This window comes from Salmo salar, chromosome ssa15 (assembly GCF_905237065.1).
Source record: "Salmo salar chromosome ssa15, Ssal_v3.1, whole genome shotgun sequence".
Lineage (NCBI taxonomy): Eukaryota > Metazoa > Chordata > Actinopteri > Salmoniformes > Salmonidae > Salmo > Salmo salar.
In genome coordinates, this window is record NC_059456.1 from 60567595 (window position 1) to 60589963 (window position 22369).

General features: G+C 41.8%; 1 protein-coding gene across 1 annotated transcript in view; it reads right to left on the minus strand.

Annotated features, from left to right (window-relative positions):
• LOC106571875 (plexin-D1) overlaps positions 1-22369 on the minus strand; it is a 113496-nt gene that overhangs the window by 31092 nt on the left and 60035 nt on the right. Inside the window, exons 13-14 of the mRNA XM_014145393.2 lie at positions 4906-5051; positions 1011-1116 (exon numbers count right to left, since the gene is read on the minus strand). Coding sequence (XP_014000868.2) covers positions 1011-1116; positions 4906-5051 — 252 coding nt within the window. The remainder of the gene's footprint in view (positions 1-1010; positions 1117-4905; positions 5052-22369) is intronic.

Below are 22369 nucleotides of genomic sequence, written 5' to 3' on the forward strand. Positions count from 1 at the left end.
TTGGACGTATTGCCAAATTCTCTAAAACGACATTGGAGACAGCTTATGGTAGTGAAATTAACATTCAGTTATCTGGCAACGACTCTGGTGGACATTCCTGCAGTCAGCATGCCAAATGCACGCTCCCTCAAAACTTGAGACATCTGTGGCATTGTGTTGCGTGACAAAACAGCACATTTTAAAGTGCTCTTTTATTGTCCCCAGCACAAGGTGCACCTGTGTAATGATCCTGCTGTTTAAATCAGCTTCTTGATATGCCACACCTGTCAGGTGGATGGATTATCATGGCAAAGGAGAAATACTCACTAACATGGACACATTGTGCACAACATTTGAGAGAAACAAGTTTTTGTGTGAATGGAACATTTCTAGGATTTCTTATTTCAGCTCATGAAACATGGGACCAAAAGAAAGAAACAGAGGGCTTAGATGGGAATTTCCACAGGCTGTGTAGTCTTAATCCAAAGGGAGACAGTGTTGGTCAGGGTCAATTAGCAGAAGGAGCAGCCAGCCTCGGCTGGTCATGAATTCAAAGAGGGGGACATTTCATCAAGCGCCATATTTGTTTTTGCTGGCACTGAGTTCTGGATGACAATAGTGCTTAGTTGCTGTTCTAATGAACGTTTGAAGATTCCCACACACTTGCATTCCTGAATATCAAGACGCATCTGTTAACATTCAACTGACACATTGGGAACACTTTCCCAGTATGAACAAGGACTGGGGAGTGGGGAGAGGGAGAGAGAGAGAGGAGGGAGGAGAAAGAATGGAGATATTGTGGATTTAATCAGCAAGAGAAAGAGAAAGACTACAGCAAAGAAATACTGTAAATTAATAGGAAGAAGAAAATGAAAAGGCAGGTCAGGGAGAAGGAGAGGAAAAACGAGGAAGGAAGACATAGAGAGGAAGGAGAGAGAGAGACAATGAGAGAGAAAGAGACAGAGAGGGGAAGGAGAGAGAGAGAGAGGGGAAGGAGAGCAGGAGAGAGAGAGGGGATGGAACACACTCACCAAGTATGAGAAGACCTCTTTGGACACCCCCATTGCTTTTTGGATCACAGTAATTCTGACGAAATCACTTGTGGGATCAACGGCCTGCCCAGTAACACACACCAGCCTGTAGATAGAATGCAAAACTGTAAGGTCAGCAGACACCCTTAATCTGAACCAACACTGACCAAAATCATCGCTACCGGAACAGCACAGTATTTTGGCAATTGCCTTTTAGGATGTTTTTGTGTCAACTGTGGATTACATATTTTTATATTTTTCATGAGTTTCACAACTTCAAAAAAAAGATAAACACAGACAATACAATAGAGATCCTTAGAGGTTTTGTAATAATATCTATGTAAGTACTGTACAGTGTTGGCTCAACCCAGAGGAGGGGGACTTCAAAGCCCCCCCGGCCAGATGCTGCGAAACACAGAGGGGCTTAACGAGCTGACTGGATGTTTGTTTTATAACCTTATGGCTCTAATTAAGCCTCATATTGTCACACAGTACTGGGACCAGAGGGAAGCAGTTGGATTATCCATACAGTGATGGAGCAACAGAAAACATTCTGCAAGGCCAGATCCCAGATCTCTATGTGCTTTGGCCCTGCTATATTTCAGTCAGAGGAACTGGCTAAAACATATATGGTACAGATCATGGACCAGGCTATGATACAATGACTCCCCACAGAAATAAACAAAGGGGAAACCATGACGCCCCACCCCAACCCTGCATGGCTCGAAGCCCATCCCTTCACCCTCCTCTTGTTCAGCACGTGCGGGCAGTTTATTTAGCCAGGTGGTTGGTTCTATAACGGCCATAAATACCTGGCAACCCAATCAGGGGTCTAGTCGCTGACTGACTGGAGGCTTGATCGTCTGAGGGTCACATGAGATAGGTACCCCAGAGACAGGGCAAGACCAGAAACAGGGCTGGGCTGAAGGATGGGTCTGAAGGGGATCAAGGAGCTCATAGAGCTGGATCAAGTCCCAGTAGTTGTTTGTTGTTGTTTTGAAACAAGTAACTGATTGTAACCAAATTCACAGCTTTCGGACAGATTTCCATGTCAGAGAGTTCAAATCTCAATGCAATGGGATCCCCTCTAGGGAAAATTATACATAATTTTGGTAAATGAATGTGAAACCTAGCTCAGTATAGGTCACAGATGAAACAGAGCGAAAAAGCAGCTCTAGTGAATTCCATCCAAGTCCGTATTATTACAGTAGATAGATAGCTGTGGATATGAGTCACAGCATCTGGCCGGGATGATTAATGATGTTGGTAGAAATGTAAATGTAAACTCCACAAACTCCACCTGTATGCTGACGACACAAGTGTTTACTCCTGTGCCTCGAAATGGGGAAGACTTTTCAGGATTTGCAACTGGCTTTTGATGACAACAGAAAAAACTATTCCACCTGAAACTGCTTAATGCCAGAAAGACTGAGTACATGGCTATTGTCTAACTTCAAAGCAGACAAATGTAGTCATTTGCAAATTGTAACTATAAATGGCCAACTGATTGAAAGTGTAGTATAGAATACTACAGTACTTACTATAGAATTCTGTAGTAAACTGTAGTATATTGTAGAAAACAATACTAAACAATGTAGTATCCCTTGATCATGTGTAGTACTCAGTATAGAATGTTGTGGTATATTGTAGAATACTATAGTAAACCTTACAGTATTATCCACATAAAAAAAACACTGAACCGTGCCCATTCCCCTCCCTAATATCCCAATTTGTGCCACCCATAAGTGAGAAACCTACATGTCAAGTAGGGTTCATATATTGTGTTCCTTACAGGTTATAGAAAAGAGCAGAAGCTCTGAACTCTACGTTCAGAATCCAGTCCTAGTTTTGGAAAATGTGTTCTTTTAGTATTTCTCCAGTAAATTTCCTCAAGATGAAAGCTCTCCACTTCTATGTCAAAAATAATAAAACCAAATCACTTTAGTAAATATTTAAGCGGAGACAGTTCAGAAAGGAAACCCGAGTGCCCCGCCTCAGGCTGACGCATCAGCTGAGATGGCATCAATTAGAGACTAGTATCAATCACGCCTACCTTATTTGGCGGCCTATTTAAGCTGACCGGGTCTGCTCAATAATCCTGCTGTCGCTTGCTGTTACTGCTACTATGTACTGGCTTCTTGCTCCCACCACCACCCCAGCCTCCACCTGTTAGGTTCTGTGTTGACGCTTTGCTTGGGCAGTGACCTACCCTGAAGGAGCAGAGCCTATATCGCCAAGACTTGCATTATTCATTGTTAAATAAATGGATTAACATATTTCCACGTGGTGTTTTCTTTCTGAACTACAGTAATGTCCCCAAAAACAGTAAGTAAATAATACAGCATACCACACTATAGTCCGCAAAAACACTACAGTAAATACTACAGTATACCATTCTATAGTCTGCAAAAACACCACAGTAAATACTACAGTATACCATTCTATAGTCTGCAAAAACACTACAGTAAATACTACAGTATACCACACTATAGTCCCCAAAAACAGTAAGTAAATAATACAGCATACCACACTATAGTCTGCAAAAACACTACAGTAAATACTACAGTATACCATTCTATAGTCTGCAAAAACACCACAGTAAATACTACAGTATACCATTCTATAGTCTGCAAAAACACCACAGTAAATACTACAGTATACCGTACTATACTCAGCAAAAACACTACAGTAAATAGAACAGTATACTGCAGTCTGCAAAAACACTACAGTTTTTATGATAGTATATACATATTTTTTTTAACTACAGAACCTCGCTTTACATTCCTCCACCGCCCAGAGAGGAAATATTTTGCGATCTAGCGCGTGATGTTTTGGCTACTATGAGCAATGTCTCTGGATATTTACCCAGTGAGGAGGACCAGGATAATCAGCAATGGAGCCTGAGGAAGGCGGTATGTGTGTTTGTGCATGTGCACACGCTTGGTGCATGCGTGTATGTGTTGAGGGAGAGAGGGAAGCCAACCAGGACACTCAAGGATATAAAAGAGTTGTCAGCTTGAACTGCTTGAATTTCTATTCTTTCCCTAACAGATGTGTCCAGAGTGGGTACTGAATTAGTTACCCCTACTTAGCCTACATGATTAATTACCTTGAAACTATTGACACATTCTGACTTAATCTCTCTCTCTCTCCAGAGCAGTACACTTCCCTCTGGCACTCAGCTGTGACCTCTGACCTCTCAGCACATGAACAGACACCTGTCTCAACAGCCATGGTCATGGTGAGGTCACGCAGGTGTATGTGTGTGCATCTATTCAGTGTGTGCGCCTGCTGTAAGACAAACTGACATGTTTTGGTTTGTCAGCACCACTACCTCTGAAGAGGAAACATTTTGCTGTCATAACAACCAGCTCAGGGAACTAATGAGGGACGAGCAAGCAGGGTGAGGTCATCCCTGATGTGAAATCTGATTCTCTGGGTCTGGAGTGACCTGGAATGTGTGTGTGTGTTTGGGAGAGTGTGTAGTGTGACAGGTTAGGCTTGTGGGTCACCCCAGCACTGGTCTGAATTCTACTACAGCGTGATTGGCTCCAGTGGAGCGGGACCAGATAAACATTTCCATCCGAGGAACATTCTGGAAATCGGTATGGACGTTTTGATGTGGTTCTATAGTTACAGTGTTGCCATGGAAGACTATGTGCAGGTGTCAACCCAGGGTTCTGCTGTCTCCTTGGTGATAGGGTTGTCCTTGAAGTGTCTCCTTTATTTTAAAGGAATGGTTTAAAATGAGAAGTACTGTTCTATATTATGCTTTAATAAATTACCCCAACAGCATCATTACAAATTTCTGACACCTGTGCAAGAAGACACTGAACGAATTAATGCATCAACCAATTAAATCAATGAATCAATCAAACATAAGACATTTACTTACTCCACAGAGACAGTGTATTGGTCAGGAATGATTGTACATGGGAACATCCCGATGGAGACCTCCACTACCTCAGCCCTGTGCCCCATGTTCCTACCCTGCACCGTGAGCAGGGTACCTCCCTCCAACGGCCCACTCCGGGGGGAGATCTAGGGGGGAGAGAGGAGGAGAAGAGAGGGGTAAGTGCCCAGTTATATCCCAGCTAGCATATTTGGTTCCTTGGAAGCTGTGGGAACGTATATTTTTGGTTTTACATTGGTTGTGGAAATGAACCCATATGTTCCCTGACCGGTAAAACTGAACGTTTTTGCTAGCAGATACCCATAGATTCCCATAACACTACCTCTAACTTCCTTCATACTGGACACAGACACAATTCAAATGGTATCCACAAGTTTATTTGACTCTGGGGAATCAGATAAAGGGCCTCATTGCCAAAGTGTCAATTTAAAATGTTCAATAAGAACACTTATTGACACTTATTTCTCAATGCCAGAAACACATATACTAGTAAATTAAAGCACCAAGATAAAAAAAAAAAAAGAATCAATTATTATAATATTATGTTGTTCTAAAAGTTGTGTTTGAGGTTTGCTCCAATTCAGCTCTAACTTTGGAAAAAAATTGCACAACGCCCCGTTGTTGGTTATGATGAATGAAAAACGTTGTAAAAGTGGGATACATTTTGTGAGAAGTCATTCCTATTTCTGACGCAGATCGCGCTGCAAGTCCTGCCTCTCCCATCTCCTCATTGGTTTATAGAAGCAGGTACCCACGTGCCATCTCCTCATTGGTTATACCCACGTGGGTGATTGAAAGACGAACTGTTTTGCCGGTCGTCATGGTAATACTCTGAAAGTTTAGATGCCAATCACCATTTAAGTTCAAAGATGAAAAAGCCTGGAAGGAGGAGAGATGACTAGAAACGATTCGGTTGACCGTTTTATGTGTGGATTAATTGTCTGAGTAGAGGACCTTGTGCATTTCAGGAAAAATAACAACTCAATGTTTATATCCCAGGACAAATTATCTAGCAACAGCAAGCTAGCTAAATAGGACAAATTAGCTAGCATGTGCAAGATAGATAGCTAAATTGCCATACATGTTTAATGCGGTGACTTTTAAGATGAGGGAGGATGATAAAAAAAAAATGCATGAGCATGGCCTTATTTCTATTTCAGCATATTGGATGACTGTTATTCATATTCCATTCACCCAGCTCAATGAAACATCGATAGGTTTAGTCTACTACATGACACTCAAATGTTCCCTATAACCATCATGAGGTTGCTACATCCTATCCTATGAATGAACGTTTTCAAAGTAGGTGCACAGGTCGAGTGAATTTTGAGTAATCAAGGTGACAGACAGTGACACATTCAATACCGTCTTGCACATGCTTGCCTAAATCTAGCTAATCTAGGGTGTAATCATTAGTCCAACAGTTAGAGTTTATATTGGACAAATTCAGGTATGTTTATCCCCATTTCGTTACGTTTGCTTATGTTTAAGAAAACATTTTCATCAGAATCAGCAGAATGAATACACCCCTGAGCACACGCAAACACAGTTCACTTTCATAGCAACCACATAAAACAGCGTGTATATATTTGCTCATTGTATATATAATTCCTTCTCCTAACTATCTACGCGCTCTCCTCCTCTCACCTATTCCCTTCGCTTGTGGACTTCAGTGCACAATTTTGGTATTTGGTATTTTATTAGGATCCCCATTAGCGTTGCGAAAGCAGCAGCTACTCTTCCTGGGGTCCACACAAAACATGAAATAACACAGAAAAGTAATAGACAAGAACAGCTCAAGGACAGAACTACATCAATTTAAAAGTAGCCTACATATCAATACATACATAAACTATGTCAAATAGGGGACAGGCGTTGTGCCATGAGGTGTTTGCTGTTAATTTGAGCAATATGAGAAGGAAGGGAGTTCCATGCAATAATGGTTCTATATAATACTGTATGCATTCTTGAATTTGTTCTGGATTTGGGGACTGTGAAAAGACCCCTGGTGGCATGTCTTCTGGGGTAAGTGTGTGTGTGTCAGAGCTGTATGTCAGTTGACTATGCAAACAATTTGGAATTTTCAACATATGTTTCTTATAAAAAGAAGTGATACAGTCAGTCTCTCCTCAGCTCTTAGCCAAGAGAGACTGGCATGCATAGTATTTATATCAGCCCTCTGATTACAATGAAGAGTAAGATGTGCCACTCTGTTCTGGGCTAACTGCAGCTTCGCTAGGTCTTACCTTGCAGCACTTGGCCACACGACTGGACAATAATCAAGATAAGACAAAACTAGAGCCTGCAGGACTTGCTTTTTGGAGTGTGATGTCAAAAAAGCAGAGCATCTCTTTATTACGGATGGACCTCTCCCCATCTTTACAACCATTGAATGTAAATTGAATTGAATCCAAGATGGCATAGCAGACAGACGTCTTTGTCCTGTCGTGTCCCTTGTATATATCTTTTTAATCTTTTTCTTCGCATATCTTTTAGAAATATTTTTCTAAACCTCAACTCCTAAATACTCTCCTGCAACCCGCCTCACCCAATGTGGCGTGGATCTGTTTTTTTTTCTAAAGTATTTCTATTTACTTCGGATCTGGAATCCCTCAACTGAAGCTAGCCAGCTAACTACCTAACCAGCTATCAGTCAGCAAACCATTGCTAGCGGTCACCAGCTAACCTTTAGCACGGAAAGCTCTCGCCAGTTCGAACAATGTGACTCAAACCAGAGCATAACGGACCTATTCATATTTTATATATTTTTTCCCCCCATATCCCCGGATTCCTACCGCAAACTCTGAACATTTCATCTGGATCTTCGCAACTAGCTAACCGCAATCCCGGGTGACTACTGGCTAGCGTTTCCATCCCGGAGCAAGCACCAATTAGCCTGAAGCTAGCTCGGCCAGGGCTCCTGTGCTACCACCGAAGCCCACTCCTGGGCTACAATATCCGGACCCCTTATACTGCCGGTACGGGGCACGGAACCCCGCCGATCCTCTACGACTGGAATACCGACATTATCTGCACGAGGATTCCAACACACCCCACAGGCGCGACGTCCGCTAAAGGCCCATTCTGCTAACTGGCCTGCTAGCTATCTAGAGCTACTTGGAACCCTACTAATTCCACGACTGGTCTATCGATGTCACCGCACAAAGAGGCAAAAACAGACTTACCCCCATCGCAACGTCCCCCAAAGGCTAACTTGCTAGCCCCGGTCTGCTAACTGCTAGCTTGCCTGCCCTGGTCTGCTAACTGCTAGCCCCGGTCTGCCAACTGTTTGCTTGCTAACCCGGTCTGCTAACTGCTAGCAAGCTTGCCCCGGTCTGCTAACTGCTAGCCCCGGTCTGCCAACTGTTTGCTTGCTAACCCGGTCTACTAATTGCTAGCTTGTTTATCCCAGGCCTACTAACTGTTAGCTTGTTAGCATCGGTCTGCTAACTGTCTGAATCGCCGTGTCCCCAGTCAGCCCAACCAATCACTGGACCCATATGTTCACTTGGCTATGCATGCCTCTCCCTAATATCAATATGCCTCATCCATTACTATCCTGGTTAGTGATGACTGTCTTATTTCACTGTAGAGCCTCGAGCCCTGCTCAATATGCCTTAACCAACCATTTTGTTCCACCTCCTACATATGCGATGACATCACCTGGTTTAAATGTCTCTAGAGACTATATCTCTCTCATCATTACTCAATGCCTAGGTTTACCTCCAATGTACTCACATCCTACCTTACCTTTGTCTGTACACTATGCCGTGACTCTATGCTATCGTGCCCAGAAACCTGCTCCTTTTACTCTCTGTTCCAAACGTGCTAGACGGCCAGTTCGTATAGCCTTTAGCCGTACCCTTATTCTACTTCTCCTCTATTCCTGTGGTGATGTGGAGGTTAATCCAGGTCCTGCAGTGCCTAGCTCCACTCCCACTCCCCAGGTACTCTCATTTGTTGACTTCTGTAACCGTAAAAGCCTTGGTTTCATGCACGTTAACATTAGAAGCCTACTCCCTAAATTTGTTTTACTCACTGCTTTAGCACACTCTGCCAACCCGGATGTCTTAGCCGTGTCTGAATCCTGGCTTAGGAAAACCACCAAAAACCCTGAAATCGCTAACGATAACATTTTCCGCCAAGATAGAACTGCCAAAGGGGGCGGTGTTGCAATCTACTGCAAAGATAGCCTGCAGAGTTAGGTATTACTATCCAAGTCTGTACCCAAACAATTTGAGCTTCTACTTCTAAAAATTCACCTTTCCAGAAACAAGTCTCTCACTGTTGCCGCTTGCTATAGACCTCCCTCTGCCCCCAGCTGTGCCCTCGATACCATATGTGAATTGATTGCCCCCCATCTATCTTCTGAGCTCGTGCTACTAGGTGACCTAAACTGGGTCGCTACTAGCTGACCTAATGCTGAACACCCCGGCCATCCTACAATTTAAGCTTGATGCCCTCAATCTCACACAAATTATCAATGAACCTACCAGGTACAACCCCTAATCCGTAAACACGGGCACCCTCATAGATGTCATCCTAACTAACTCACCCTCCAAATACACCTCTGCTGTTTTCAATCAAGATATCAGCGATCACAGTCTCATTACCTGCATCCGTAATGGGTCTGCGACCAAACGACCACCCCTCATCACTGTCAAACGCTCCCTAAAACACTTATGCGAGCAGGCCTTTCTAATCGACCTGGCCGGGGTATCCTGGAATGACATTGACCTCATCCCGGTAGTAGATGATGCCTGACTATTCTTTAAAAGTGCCTTCCTCACCATCTTAAATAAGCATGCCCCACTCAAAAAATGTAGAACTAGGAATAGATATAGTCCTTGGTTCACTCCAGACCGGTCTGCCCTTGACCAGCACAAAAACATCCTGTGGCCTTGTGCATTCGCATCGAATAGCCCCCGTGATATGCAACTTTTCAGGGAAGTTAGGAATAAATATACACAGGCAGTTAGAAAAGCTAAGGCTATCTTTTTCAAACAGAAATTTGCATCCTGTAGTACTAACTCAAAAATTCTGGGACACTGTAAAGTCCATGGAGAATAAGAGCACCTCCTCCCAGCTACCCACTGCTCTGAGGCTAGGAAACACTGTTACCACTGATAAATCCACTATAATTGAGAATTTCAATAAGCATTTCTCTACGGCAGGCCATGCTTTCCACCTGGCTACCCCTACCCCAGTCAACTGCCTGGCACCCTCCACAGCAACCCGCCAAATCCCCCACCATTTCTCCTTCACCCAAATCCAGATAGCTGATGTTCTGAAAGAGCTGCAAAATCTGGACCAATACAAATCAGCCGGGCTAGACAATCTGGACCCTCTCTTTCTAAAATTATCTGCCGAAATTCTTGAAACCCCTATTACTAGCCTGTTCAACCTCGCTTTCGTATCGTCTCAGATTCCCAAAGATTGGAAAGCTTCAATTCTTGGGCCGACTCTCTTCTCTGTATACATCAATGATGTTGCTCTTGCTGCTGGTGATTCTCTGATCCACCTCTACGCAGACGACACCATTCTGTATACTTCTGGCCCTTCTTTGGACACTGTGTTAACCTGTTTAGGATAGGGGGCAGTATTTTCACATCCGGATAAAAAACGTACCCAAATGAATCTGGTTATTACTCCTGCCCAGAAACTAGAATATGCATATAATTGTTTGATTTTGATAGAAAACACCCTAAAGTTTCCAAAACTGTTTGAATGGTGTCTGTGAGTATAACAGAACTCATATGGCAGGCCAAAACCTGAGAAGATTCTATACAGGAAGTGCCCTCTCTGACCATTTCTTGGCCTTCTATAGCCTCTTTATCGAAAATACAGGATCTCTGCTGTAACGTGACATTTTCTAAGGCTTTCATTGGCTCTAGGAAGGCGCCAGAACGTGGAATGATGACTCTGCAGTCCCTGGCTGAAAAACAGTAGCGCATTTGGAAAGTGGTCGACCTGAGAACAATGACACCGGGGCGCACGTGCACGTGAAGAGTCCATTTTACATTTTCAGTCTTTGAACGAAAACAACGTCTCCCGGTCGGAATATTATCGCTATTTTACGACAGAAATCGCATAAAAATTTATTTTAAACAGCGTTTGACATGCTTCGAAGTACGGTAATGGAATATTTTGAATTTTTTTGTCACGATATGCGCCGGCGCGTCACCCTTCGGATAGTGTCTTGAACGCAAGAACAAAACACCGCTATTTGGATATAACTATGGATTATTTGTAACCAAAACAACATTGGGTGTAAAGTACAAGTCCTGGGAGTGCATTCTGACGAAGAACAGCAAAGGTAATCCAATTTTTCTTATAGTAAATCTGAGTTTGGTGTGTGCCAAACTTGGTGGGTGTCAAAATAGCTAGCCATGATGGCCGGGCTATCTACTCAGAATATTGCAAAATGTGCTTTCACCGAAAAGCTATTTTAAAATCTGACATAGCGATTGCATAAAGGAGTTCTGTATATATAATTCTTAAAATAATTGGTATGTTTTTTGTGAACGTTTATCGTGAGTAATTTAGTAAATTCACCGGAAGTTTCGGTGGGTATGCTAGTTCTGAACGTCACATGCTAATGTAAAAAGCTGTTTTTTTATATAAATATGAACTTGATTGAACAAAACATGCATGTATTGTATAACATAATGTCCTAGGAGTGTCATCTGATGAAGATCATCAAAGGTTAGTGCTGCATTTAGCTGTGGTTTTGGTTTTTGTGACATTATATGCTTGCTTGAAAAATGGGTGTGTGATTATTTCTGGCTTGGTACTCTGCTGACATAATCTAATGTTTTGCTTTCGTTGTAAAGCCTTTTTGAAATCGGACAATGTGGTTAGATAAAGGAGAGTCTTGTCTTTAAAATGGTGTAAAATAGTCATAGGTTTGAAAAATTGAAGTTTTGGGATTTTTGAGGAGTTTGTAATTTGCGCCACGCCCTATCATTGGATATTGGAGCAGTGTTCCGCTAGCGGAACATCTAGATGTCAGTTAACTAATCTCCAGACGAGCTTCAATGCCATACAACTCTCCTTCCGAGGCCTCCAACTGCTCTTAAACGCTGGTAAAACTAATTGCATGCTATTCAATCGATCACTGCCCGCACCTGCTCGCCCGTCCAGCATCACCACTCTGGACGGCTCTGACAACTACAAATACCTGGGTGTCTGATTAGACTGTAATCTCTCCTTCCAGACTCACATTAACCTGTTATGGCTAGGGGGCAGTATTTTCACGGCTGGATAAAAAACGTACCCGATTTAATCTGGTTACTACTCCTGCCCAGTAACTAGAATATGCATATAATTATTGGCTTTGGATAGAAAACACTCCAAAGTTTCTAAAACTGTTTGAATGGTGTCTGTGAGTATAACAGAACTCAAATGGCAGGTCAAAACCTGAGAGATTCCTTTACAGGAAGTGGCCTGTCTGACCATTTCTTGAACTTCTTTGCCATCTCTATCTTTTACAAAGGATCTCTGCTCTAACGTGACACTTCCTACGTCTTCCATAGGCGCTCAGAGCCCGGGTAAAAACAGAATGTCGTCATCCCAGCCCCAGGCTGAAACACATTATCGCCTTTCTCAAGTGGCCGATCAAGGGACTGTGGGCTTAGGCGCGTGACCTGGCCGTCGCCGTCTTTGTGATTTTTCCTCTGTTTGCCGAAAAGGAGATTCCCGGTCGGAATATTATCGCTTTTTTACGAGATAAATTGCATAAAAATTGATTTTAAACAGCGGTTGACATGCTTCGAAGTACGGTAATGGAATATTTAGAATTTTTTTGTCACGAATTGCGCCATGTGCGCGACCCTGATTTACCATTTCGGATAGTGTCTGGGACGCACGAACAAAACGCCGCTATTCGGATATAACGATGGATTATTTTGGACCAAACCAACATTTGTTATTGAAGTAGCAGTCCTGGGAGTGCATTCTGATGAAGACAACAAAAGGTAATCAAACTTTTATAATAGTAAATCTGATATTGGTGAGTGCTAAACTTGCCGGTGTCTAAATAGCTAGCCCGTGATGGCTGGGCTATGTACTTAGAATATTGCAAAATGTGCTTTCACCAAAAAGCTATTTTAAAATCGGACATATCGAGTGCATAGAGGAGTTCTGTATCTATAATTCTTAAAATAATTGTTATGCTTTTCGTGAACGTTTATCGTGAGTAATTTAGTAAATTGTTAAGAAATTCCCCGGAAGTTTGCGGGGGGTATGCTAGTTCTGAACGTCACATGCTAATGTAAAAAGCTGTTTTTTGATATAAATTTGAACTTCATTGAACAAAACATGCATGTATTGTATAACATAATGTCCTAGGTGTGTCATCTGATGAAGATCATCAAAGGTTAGTGCTGCATTTAGCTGTCTTCTGGGTTTTTGTGACATTATATGCTAGCTTGAAAAATGGGTGTCTGATTATTTCTGGCTGGGTACTCTACTGACATAATCTAATGTTTTGCTTTCGCTGTAAAGCCTTTTTGAAATCGGACAGTGTGGTTAGATAAAGGAGAGTCTTGTCTTTAAAATGCTGTGAAAAAGTCATATGTTTGAAAAATTGAAGTTTTTGTATTTTTGAGGAATTTGTAATTCGCGCCACGCCTATCATTGGATATTGGAGCAGGTGTTCCGCTAGCGGAATGTCTAGATGTAAGAGGTTAAGCATCTCCAATCCAAAATTAAATCTAGAATCGGCTTCCTATATCGCAACAAAGCATCCTTCACTCATTCTGCCAAACACACCCTCGTAAAACTGACCATCCTACTGATTTATTTATCTTGCTCCTTTGCACCCCAGTATCTCTACTTGCACATTCATCTTCTGCACATCTACCATTCCAGTGTTTAATTGCTATATTGTAATTACTTCGCATCATGGCCTATTTATTGCCTTAACTTACCTTATTTGCACTCACTGTATAAAGACTTTTTGTTTTCTTTTGTTCTACTGTATTATTGACTGTATGTTTTCTTTTGTTCTACTGTATTATTGACTGTATGTTTTGTTTATTCCATGTGTAACTCTGTGTTGTAGTATGTGTTGAATTGCTACGCTTTATCTTGGCCAGGTCGCAGTTGCAAATGAGAACTTGTTCTCAACTAGCCAACCTGGTTAACCTGTTAGGGCTAGGGGGCAGTATTGACACGGCTGGATAAAAAAACATACCCGATTTAATCTGGTTACCACTCCTACCCAGTAACTAGAATATGCATATACTTATTACATATGGATAGAAAACACCCTCAATTTTCTAAAACTGTTTGAATGGTGTCTGTGAGTATAACAGAACTCATTTGGCAGGCAAAACCCTGAGACATTTTCTGACAGGAAGTGGATACCTGATGTGTTGTATTACCTTTAAACCTATCCCATTGAAAAACACAGGGGCTGAGGAATATTTTGGCACTTCCTATTGCTTCCACTAGATGTCACCAGCCTTTACAAAGTGTTTTGAGTCTTCTGGAGGGAGATCTGACCGAACAAGAGCCATGGAACGATGATGGCCCATTAGACACCTGGCGCGCGAGTTCATGTTGGGTACCCTCGTTCCAATACGTTATAAAAGAGTATGCATTCGTCCACCTTGAATATTATTCATGTTCTGGTTAAAAAAGGCCCTAATGATTTATGCTATACAACGTTTGACATGTTTGAACGAACGTAAATATATTTTTTCCCCTCGTTCATGACGAGAAGTCCGGCTGGCTTAGATCATGTGCTAACAAGACGGAGATTTTTGGACATAAATGATGAGCTTTTTTGAACAAAACTACATTCGTTATGGACCTGTGATACCTGGAAGTGACATCTGATGAAGAGAATCAAAGGTAATGGATTATTTACATAGTATTTTCGATTTTAGATCTCCCCAACATGACGTCTAGTCTGTATCGCAACGCGTATTTTTCTTGGCGCAGTGCTCAGATTATTGCAAAGTGTGATTTCCCAGTAAGGTTATTTTTAAATCTGGCAAGTTGATTGCGTTCAAGAGACGTAAATCTATAATTCTTTAAATGACAATATAATATTTTACCAATGTTTTCTAATTTTAATTATTTAATTAGTGGTGCTGACTTGACTGCCGGTTATTGGAGGGAAACGATTTCCTCAACATCAATGCCATAGTAAAACGCTGTTTTTGGATATAAATATGAACTTGATAGAACTAAAAATGCATGCATTGTCTAACATAATGTCCTAGGAGTGTCATCTGATGGAGATTGTAAAAGGTTAGTGCATCATTTTAGCTGGTTTTATGGTTTTGGTGACCCTGTCTTTGAATTGACAAAACATTACACATAACTCTTGTAAATGTACTGTCCTAACATACTCTAAATTTATGCTTTCGCCGTAAAACCTTTTTGAAATCGTAAAACGTGGTTAGATTAAGGAGATGTTTATCTTTCAAAGGGTGTAAAATAGTTGTATGTTTGAAAAATTTGAATTTTGACATTTATTTGGATTCAAATTTGCCGCTCTTGAAATGCACCTGCTGTTGATGGAGTGCACCACGGGTGGCACGCTAGCGTCCCACCTAGCCCATAGAGGTTAAATAAAGGTAAAATAAAAAAATGTTTTGTCCATGACAGTTTACAATCTAAGGTAACACCAAGTAATTTAGTCTCCTCAACTTGTTCAACAGCCACACCATTCATTACCAGATTCAGCTGATTTGTACCAAATACAATTCTCTTAGTTTAAGAGATGTTCAGGACCAGTTTATTACTGGCCACCCATTCCAAAGCAGACTGCAACTCTTTGTTAAGGGTTTCAGTGACTTCATTAGCTGTGGCTGCTGATGCGTATATGGTTGAATCATCAGCATACATGGATGCACATGCTTTGTTTAATGCCAGTGGCAGGTCATTGGTAAAAATAGAAAAGAGTAGAGGGCCTAGAGAGCTGCCCTGCGGTACACCACGCATTACATGTTTGACATTACAGAAGCTTACATTAAAGAAAACCCTCTGAGTTCTATTAGATTGCCATATCGTGGATTCAGAGCTGAGGTTGAAAAGCCATAATGCATATGTTTTCTCAACAACAGGTTAACCTGTTAGGGCTAGGGGGCAGTATTGACACGGCCGGTGAAAAAACGTACCCGATTTAATCTGGTTACTACTCCTGCCCAGTAACTAGAATATGCATATAATTATTGGCTTTGGATATAAAACACCCTAAAGTTTCTAAAACTGTTTGACTGGTGTCTGTGAGTATAACAGAACTCATATGGCAGGCCAAAACCTGAGAAGATTCCATGCAGGAAGTGGCCTGTCTGACAAGTTGTTGTTCATCTTGGCTCTTTTTATTGAAGACTGAGGATCTTTGCTATAACGTGACACTTCCTACGGCTCCCATAGGCTCTCAGAGACGGGGAAAAAGCGGAATGATATCGAGGCAGCCTGTGGCTGATACACATTATCGCGTTTGGCAAGTGGCCGATCAGAGTACTATGGGCTTAGGCGCGTGCCCGAGTCGACCCCATGCTTTATTTTCTTTCGTCTGTTTACCTAAACGCAGATTCCCGGTCGGAATATTATCGCTTTTTTACGAGAAAAATGGCATAAAAATTGATTTTAAACAGCGGTTGACATGCCTCGAAGTACGGTAATGGAATATTTAGAATTTTTTTGTCACGAAATGCGCCATGCTCGTCACCCTTATTTACCCTTTCGAATAGTGTCTTGAACGCACAAACAAAACGCCGCTATTTGGATATAACAATGGATTATTTGGGACCAAACCAACATTTGTTATTGAAGTAGAAGTCCTGGGAGTGCATTCTGACGAAGAACAGCAAAGGTAATAACATTTTTCTTATAGTATATCTGACTTTGGTGAGTGCTAAACTTGCTGGGTGTCTAAATAGCTAGCCCTGTGATGCCGGGCTATCTACTGAGAATATTGCAAAATGTGCTTTCACCGAAAAGCTATTTTAAAATCGGACATATCGAGTGCATAGAGGAGTTCTGTATCTATAATTCTTAAAATAATTGTTATGCTAGCGTCCCACCTAGCCCATAGAGGTTAAGGTCAATAATGTAAAAGGCTGCTCTGAAATCTAACAGTACAGCTCCCACAATCTTCTTCTTCTTAATTTCTTTCAGCCAATCATCAGTCATTTGTGTCAGTGCAGTACATGTTGAGTGCCCTTCTCTATAGCATGCTGAAAGTCTGTTGTTAATTTGTTTACAGAGAAATAGCATTGTATTTGGTCAAACACAATTTTTTTCCCAACAGTTTGCTAAGAGCTGTCCGCTAGCTTATAGATCTACTGTTAGAACCAGTAAAGGCCACTTTACCACTGGGTAGTGGAATGACTTCATTCATTCATCAAGCATGTCACACATATTATCTAGGTACTGACTGTTAGCACTTGGTGGCCTATAGCAACACCCCAAAAGAAAAGGCTTTAGATGTGCCAAGTGAACCTGCAACTACAGCACTTCAAAAACACTTGACATAAGATCTTCTCTAAGCGTTACAGGGATATGGCTCTGAATATACACAGCAACACCTGCTCGATAAGCATTTCGGTCTCTTCCAGAGATGTTATATCATTGTATTGCGACTGCTGTATCATCAAGTGATTTATCTAAGTGAGTCTCAGAAATGGCTAATATATGAATGTTATCTGATGTTAGCAAGTAATTGATTTCATGAACCTGGGGTATGGGATATTTTCAGCCCTTCCTGGGTAGTTTATCAGAGATAGACATAATATGGAAAAGTGCAAACAAAGAGCAAACAGAGCAAACAAAGCACAACACATTAGCTGTCTGTGACCAGGACGAAAACACCTTTCCAAGCCAAACCTTCATATCATGACCGCTAACAGCTACACACAGCCTACATCATTGTCACATCATAGTCAACATACAAGAACTAACGCGTTAGTAAACCCACTAGGTTCTACAGCTACACCATGGAGAGACTCCTGACCGGTTGCATCACCGCCTGGTATGGCAACTGCTCGACATCTGACCATAAGGCGCTACAGAGGGTAGTCCGAACGTCCCAGTACATCACTGGGGCCAAGTTTCCTGCCATCCAGGAAGTTTCCTGCCATTCCTGCCATTCGGTGTCAGAGGAAAGCCCATAAAATTGTCAGAGACTTCAGTCACCCAAGTTATAGACTGTTTTCTCTGCTACCGCACGGTAAGCGGTACCGTATCGCCAAGTCTAGGAGCAAAAGGCTCCTCAACAGCTTCTACCCGCAAGCCATAAGACTGCTGAACAATTAATACAATCGTAACCAGACAATTTACATTGACCCCCCCCAATCCCTTTTTGTACACTGCTGCTACTCGCTGTTTATTATCTATGCATAGTCACTTCATCCCCACCTATATGTACAAATTACCTCAACTCACCTGTACCGGGCTGCAAGGAAAGGTTGCTAGATCGAATCCCCAAGCTAACAAGGTAAAAATCTGTCGTTCTGCCCCTGAACAAGGCAGCTAACCCACTGTTCGTAGGACATCATTGTAAATAAGAATTTGTTCTTAACTGACTTGCCTAGTTAAATAAAGGTTAAATAAAAATAAATAAATACCCTCGCACACTGACTCAGTACCGGTGACCCCTGTATATAGCCTTGTTATTGTGTTACTTTTTATTTTAGTCTACTTGGTAAATATTTTCATGTGACAAATACAGTTTGATTTGATTTGACTACAATCATGCAGTACAGCGTACAGTCAGAAAGCCATTTAGCAGTTACACTGGCAGGCCTCGGTGGCAATAAATGAATACAACCAAAAGCTTACCTTGGCTTGGAAGAGTTCCAGTGTTGGATGGCCATAGCCAGCTAGCTAACATAGCATCCCTCTCTGTTTGAGACAGGTTTTTGAGTAGGCTAAACTAGCTAGCTGTATTCACAAGTGAAAGAGAAAAAAATACAACCAAATCTCTCTCTCCCTCTCAATCTCCCACTCTCAATTCTCCTTAATTTTGAAAGATTTTTTTTTCTTCAAACTGTTCAACTATTGTCTTTCTCTCTCTTTGAGTCCACTACTCAGCACATTGTATGCACTGCAGTGCTAGCTAGCTGTAGCTTATGCTTTCAGTACTAGATTAATTCTCTGATCCTTTGATTGGGTGGACAACATGTCAGCTCATGCTGCAAGAGCTCTGATAGGTTGGAGGACGTCCTCCAGAAGTTGTCATAATTACTGTGTAAGTCTATGGAAGGTGTTGAGAACCTCGAGCCTCCTAGGTTTTGTATTGAAGTCAATGTACCCAGAGGAGGACAGAAGCTAGCTGTCCTCCAGCTAGACCATGGTGCTACCCTACAGAGTGCTGCTGAGGCTACTTTAGAGCGTCATTGCAAAATAGTGTGTTTTAATCAATTTTTATATTTATGAAATTCACTGAGGAGGATGGTCCTCCCGTTTCTACTCTGAGGAGCTGGACTTTAAAAAAAACAATTTATTTTGGATGAACTTTTTACAAATATAATCACAGATAGAACACATGAAAATTAATTTCCTTAAGTAATATCCAAATGAACACATTTATTCAGTGGGATTTGAACCTATGACATTTGGTTTTCCGTCCATGGAATTAGTCCACCACACCACCAGGATGTAGCTAGCATGCCAATGTTGTTTTGCGCACACAAAGCTGTTCATTTTAGTCTATTCAAACAGACCCCATTTCAAAAGACACAAGCACTCATTAAGATCAGTGGGCGCAGCCAACACACCTGAACACACTTAACAAGATAGAGGATAAAAATAGTTTTGTTGATGCTGAGAATGGAAGGTATATGTTTATTTTGATTTATTTTTACTTTTTGTAAGTTTTCTTTTTGTTTTTATGGAAAGTTTTCGGAACAATTTGTGAACATGACTTTAAATAGAACCATGAGGAAACCTGTATGAAACTTTATGCAGAAGTACTGAAATTCCCACTGAAGAACATTGTTTATTAACGTTCTCTGAACTATTCAAGAGCATTCCCAATGTCAACCAGTTGGAGAACGTTCCTAGAACATTACCAAAATTATTACAACCAAGTTTGAACTTTTAGGAAACACTCTTTTAAAGTAATGAAAATACCAATAAAATATTTTTTTTGTCAAGTTCCTTAAATGTGCTGAGTATATTCCAAAGCCACAAAACTCTCCTGCACCATTCCCAGGAAGTTGTGGGAAAGTTGTATGCAAAATAATCATAGGACAACCACACTCTCACCAAGCTCTAAGAAACATATGGTTCTCAGAACATTATGTGCTAGTTGGGATTGCTCTTCAGCTCAAGATTCAGATATAATTGAGACAGACAGTCCCTCCACTCAGTTTGGGGTCAAGTTTCATATAGAGGGCTCGTCAGTCTGTACCTCTCTGAGCTACAGCCCTGTATCTGTGCTAGTTGAGTGCAACCTGAATAGTTCTTCCAGGACTCAAGTGAGACAGAGAGACCTACATAGAGTCAGTTTGTGAGAGAGCAATAAGGAGGAAAGATGGAGAGGTAGATGGAAAGGAGTGGGGCAGATATTGAGCTAAGAGAGTTAGAGTGAATATGGGGGAGAGGTGATAGGGTAGTGTGTGAAGGTGAGAGAGACAGCAATCTTCAGCAATGGAGCCAGCCTCCACTCCCATTCCTCCAGTAGCCTATTTTCCCTACAGTACCTCATACCTCCGTCCCATTACTCCTGTGGCGCTCAGAAGCATGCTCTCTTTCACAGATCATTTCAACCCTGGCCTTTCTTCTCCCAGTGCTCCTCTCAGGAGCCATGGAGAGGACGGCAAGAGTATTTACCACTTCCATCGCCAAGGAAAAACAACCACAGAGATAGCCATCTCTGGCTCCCAGGCAAAAGCAATCTACCATCAACTCATAGTGTAGCGTAGCTAGCTTAGTGTGCTCTAGAGTGGAAACAATGATGAAGGATGAAGTTGCTCCTAGAGGCTGATCTGAGGTCAGCTTTGTTTTTTTCCCCATTCATGTTTAGGGAATTGGGGGTGGGAAAGTTGGTCCTAGAGCTGTGTTTAAGGGAACATCTATCCAGCAGGTCCAGAGGTTCCTGTCACCTTGGCATCATGCTTATTAGAGTGACCCTTTGCCTTGGTGTCCCAAGATCGCTGTGACCACACCGTGTGTTATTAGTCTGGCTCCAGCTTGCTGCAGTTCTATCCCCCATTTGGTCTAGGTGAGAGGGGAGGAGGAGGGTCTACCTTAAGAAAGGAATTCATGTGGACATGCGATTGACAGCTGAGACACACAAAACTGTGCTTCCGAGGTAAAGTGAGAAATGAGGACACCTACATCTGTATAAGACCAAGAGTGTGATGTACAGTAAGTGTTTGGTTATACAAAGCTTTTGGCCTTCAAGTAGCTTATCCCAAAATGAGTTACAGTTCTAAGCTTTTAGATTAAATAGTGACAAACACATACACACACAAACGCACGCATGCATGCATGCACACACGCACACGCACACGCACACACACACCCAAGCTCAACTTGGTAAGTACAGCAATTATCACTATGTATCGCTGAGCATCTCACTCTCTGGTGTTAGCATGTCTGGGGTTAGTGATAGCGTTAGCTGCCATGTTGCTCATTTGCACCTCTCACTCCTCTGTGAATGAGTCTCAAGCTGAGCGGAGGACGGTACAGTACAATAACATCAGGACACTTCCTGATCCAAAAACACCTTCAACAATAAAGGATCTCTAAGGATCTCTATAATGCTTTAAGTAATCCTGACAGGAAATTAGGAGTTTTATGATCTTCTAAACATAGCCAAATCATTTGGATAAAGATCCTCAAAGGATCGTGCCTCCAGATTATATCAGGGTCAGGTGTTCAGACCATACTGCAGACATCATCTGACATTATTAGTTCAGACCCACTGTATGAGACCGTATACACTGTTGCAGTCAATCTTAACTCCTCCTCACTGATGAAGGAGGATGTGAAGACAAACACAGGAAAAGGAAAGAAACCTTACTTCGGTACTCTCCCTCCTCTCTCTCCCACTGTATCTCTCTCTGCATGTCATGAATAAACTATGCCTGTCAGTTCCTGTTTTGGACACTGAATAAACTCCAATCAAATGAATTTGTAACAATGGGGCTTGGCATGCCACGGAACAAGAATGCAGGCTCTGGAATGACGACAACTGCCTTTGTTACCTGCAGTATTACGGACACATAGAACACATTAGGGCCGATCCACCTCAAAAAGCACAAGAAAGAGAAATTCGATACCCACCATCTCTGATTGTTCTGAAATTGTTTCTGTAGTTACGATTAGCATTCCTGAAACATTCTTTTGTTGAAATATAATTTGATCTCTGGAGAAATTAAGCTAATTGATTGCACCCAAATTGGCCATTTTAATTTATATGATTCAGATAATATTCAATAAATGAAGAGTGTGTGTTTTAGACTTTTACTATTGAAGA